General features: G+C 39.1%; 2 protein-coding genes across 2 annotated transcripts; both read left to right on the top strand.

Annotated features, from left to right (window-relative positions):
- Window positions 1-758: 758 nt before the first annotated feature.
- LOC128577297 (39S ribosomal protein L50, mitochondrial-like) lies at window positions 759-1,251 on the top strand. The gene has a single exon (XM_053579472.1). The coding sequence runs from the start codon at window positions 759-761 to the stop codon at window positions 1,236-1,238; it is 480 nt and encodes a 159-aa protein (XP_053435447.1). The 3' UTR covers window positions 1,239-1,251.
- A 125-nt stretch (window positions 1,252-1,376) lies between these two features.
- LOC128577298 (trafficking protein particle complex subunit 2-like) lies at window positions 1,377-3,390 on the top strand. The gene has a single exon (XM_053579473.1). It carries the CDS (start codon window positions 1,577-1,579, stop codon window positions 1,997-1,999), a length of 423 nt encoding a protein of 140 aa, XP_053435448.1. The 5' UTR covers window positions 1,377-1,576; the 3' UTR covers window positions 2,000-3,390.
- Window positions 3,391-3,684: the final 294 nt, after the last annotated feature.

Genomic DNA, 3,684 nt, shown 5'->3' with positions numbered 1-3,684 from the left:
AATGTCTTCACACAATAACTAAGAAAATGCCAGGAAGGCTATGTTAACCAGTGTGATGAAAATGTGTTGAACGGTCTATAAAACCAGTGTATGGTGCCCCATGATCGCATGAATGTACACAGCTATGATTTAATAATAAATAAATAAACAAACAAACAAACGAACATACCATGCCTATCTGTTGGGAAAAGAACAGCCTCTTAAATAACTGGTTCTGAGATAAGTGGATTTCTACATTCAAGAGAATGAAGTTGAAACTCTTTTCCCACATCATACACAAAAATCAATTCAAAATGGATCACAGGCCTACATGCAAGAGCTAAAACTACAAAATTCTTAAAAGAAAACACAGAGGGAGGGCGGAGCCTGTGGCTCAGTCCGTAAGGCGCCGGCCCCATATACCAAGGGTGGCGGGTTCAAACCCAGCCCCAGCTGAACTGCAACCAAAAAAAAAAAAAATAGCTGGGCGTTGTGGCGGGCGCCTGTAGTGCCAGCTACTCAGGAGGCTGAGGCGGGAGAATCGCTTAAGCCCAGGAGTTGGAGGTTGCTGTGAGCTGTGTGATGCCACGGCACTCTACCTAGGGCCATAAAGTGAGACTCTGTCTCTACAAAAAATAAATAAATAAATAAAAAGAAAACACAGGGGTTGGTGGCACCCGTAGCTCAGTAGGCAGGGCACCGGCCACATACACTGAGGGACTCCAGCCAGCTAAAGCAACAATGACAACTGCAACAAGAAAAATAGCCGAGTCTCGAAGATGGCGGCGCTGTGTGTGTCCTGCTTTACCAGAAAAGGCTTCATGTGGATAGTTTCAGGGGCGCCACGCAGACAATTTTGGTCTCGTTTCAGAAAGGAGAAAGAGCCGGGAGTAGCCGAGACAGTAGAAGAGGTGAAAAAGGAACCTGTTCTGGCGTGTCCACCTTTACGAAGCAGAACATACATACCACCTGAAGATCTCCAGAGTCGTTTGGAATTTTGTGTTAAAGAAGTTTTTGGTTCACCTCTTCCTGGTAATTGGCAGGACATCTCCCTGGAAGATGGTCTTCTGAAGTTCAATCTCTTGTCAAATTTAGCTGATGACTTGGGCCACGCAGTCCCTAATTCCAGGCTTCACCAGATGTGCAGAGTTAAAGATGTTCTTGATTTCTATAGTGTCCCTGTTCAGGATAGATCTAAATTTGATGAACTTAAGGCTAGTAATCTGCCTCCTAATTTGAAAATCACTTGGAGTTACTGAGCAAAAGGGGAGCATACTGAAATTATTTTCCCCTTGAGGAAGGCTTATTAGACTTTTCAATATATAAAATGCCATCAACTGTTCTCTAAACCACTTTTTCTGTAGAAGAATGCAACAGTACTTTTTGTTTCTTATCATGAATCAATGAAAAAAATAACAGGATTTTCTGTTCACTTTTGCTGAAACTATTTTTTTAATGGAATCAGGTCATTAATAATTTATGAAAACTTTTTTCTTGAGAGGACACTGAAATTAACTTGAGTTTAAGAAAAGAGGAAGGAACGGACTGGGCGTTTCCGTTGTCTGCGTCTCGCTACAGGAGCCATATATTGAAAACAATGTCTGGAAGCTTCTACTTTGTAATTGTTGGCCACCATGATAATCCAGTTTTTGAAATGGAGTTTTTGCCAGCTGGGAAAGCTGAATCCAAAGATGACCACCGTCATCTGAACCAGTTCATAGCTCATGCTGCTCTTGACCTGGTAGATGAGAACATGTGGCTGTCGAACAACATGTACTTAAAAACTGTGGACAAGTTCAACGAGTGGTTTGTGTCAGCATTTGTCACTGCAGGGCATATGAGATTTATTATGCTTCATGACATAAAGCAAGAAGATGGAATAAAGAACTTCTTTACTGATGTCTATGATTTATATATAAAGTTTGCAATGAATCCATTTTACGAACCGAATTCTCCTATTCGGTCAAGCGCATTTGACAGAAAAGTTCAGTTCCTTGGGAAGAAACACCTTTTAAGTTGAATGCAGAAAAACTCCGAAACAATGTTACAACAATGGGGTATACTCAGGAATGTGTACATTGTAAGTAACTTGATTAAATAGCCTGGAAACTTTTACTTGTAGTGTCAATTTATCTAAACCTAATGAAACTGCTATTATATTTAAACATAGTACATTCTGTTTCATGACACTTACAAATAGATCAATATTTGCTTGTAAACAGTGTTATTTATAAAAAGCTCCTTATCAATATTAAAATGTTTTTTATTTTAGAAGTTGAGAATAAGGTTTTAACTTTCCTAATTCATATAGTTTGATCTTGATATAACAGTTCAAAAATAAATGCCATAATCAAGATTTGATAGATTTAAAACTAAAAGGATGGCTTGGCACCTGTGGCTCAAGAGGTTAAGGCACCAGCCACATATACCAGAGCTGGCGGGTTTGAATCCAGCCAGGGCCTGCCAAACAACAATGATGGCTACAACCCAAAAAAAAAAAAAAAAAAGCCAGGTGTTGTGGTGGGCACCTGTAGTCCCAGCTACTTGGGAGACTGAGGCAAGAGAATTGCTTAAGCCCAGGAGTTGGAGGTTGCTGTGACCCGTGATGCCATGGCACTCTACGCAGGGAGACAGCTTGAGGCTCTGTCAAAAATATAAGGAAATTGATAATATATACATTGGATTACTTATACCTTTAGAGATGTTGTCATAAAAACTTATAGACAGTATACACAGCACTACCTAAGAAACCAGAGATTTTTGCAGTGCTAAATGTCATGGGCTGCCTCTGTCATGTCTAGATCCTTCCAGAAGTTTTAGAGTCATAGATCCATGTTTATCAAATTAGGAGGCTGGGACCACTTATAGTTCACAGTGACCTGGGTTGCTTCTGTCACCTTGTTGTTTCCTTTCTTCAGACTGTAAACTAAAGGCTAAGTGAACCTGTTGATGTCTATACTTGTAAAAAGTTGTGAAGCCGTCTTAGAATCACTATCAGAGAAAAGCCTGAAGTACACTAACATTTGTACTATTAGCCTTTTAGGCTGTACACCGGAGGGGGCTGGGTGTGTGATCTTACAGTAAAGTAGTGAATGTCTGTGGAAAAACAAGTAATCGTATATTTTCTGAGTTAATTGTGAGAATGTGAAGAATTTTGTTCCATTCTGAATTTGAGCAAGTAATTCTAAGCTTGGTCTTGTATACCTGTGTGATCCATGTGAAATTGCTACCGTCAGTTTTTACCCAATTTATTTGATTTCTTAAATAAAGATGTTTGTCCAGAAAAAAGAAAAGAGGACATTGCAATTTTAGACCCTTCATAGACATAAAGTAGTAGTTTCAACAAAAATGTTTTAATTCTGTTAGGCCTCTGTAGTCTAAGGAAAAATTATTATATGTATATCTAGTCTAAGGAAGAATTATATTGCACGTGTACAATAAGGAGACTTGTATTAGAAATATTTTTAAGAGAAACATAAAAGTCTGTATTGTATCTTACTGTCCTTTCTGGATGAATTTCTTTTGAAATTAAAGTAGATTTATTAAAGGGTAAAAAAAAAAAAAAAGAAAAATAGCCGGGTGTTGTGGTGGGTACCTGTAGTCCCAACTACTTGGGAGGCTGAGGCAAGAGAATCGCTTAAGCGCAAGTGTTTGAGTTGCTGTGAGCTATGATGCCACAGCACTCTATCCAAGATGGCAGCTTGA

Source organism: Nycticebus coucang, chromosome X (assembly GCF_027406575.1).
Source record: "Nycticebus coucang isolate mNycCou1 chromosome X, mNycCou1.pri, whole genome shotgun sequence".
Classification (NCBI taxonomy): domain Eukaryota; kingdom Metazoa; phylum Chordata; class Mammalia; order Primates; family Lorisidae; genus Nycticebus; species Nycticebus coucang.
The sequence above is the reverse complement of the archived record's forward strand: the minus strand, read 5'-3'. Positions and strand labels throughout refer to the sequence as shown.

Coding starts and splice junctions, on each gene's coding strand:
- LOC128577297 (XM_053579472.1), top strand. CDS start 759: ATGGCGGCGCTGTGTGTGTCCTGCTTTACCAGAAAAGGCTTCATGTGG.
- LOC128577298 (XM_053579473.1), top strand. CDS start 1,577: ATGTCTGGAAGCTTCTACTTTGTAATTGTTGGCCACCATGATAATCCA.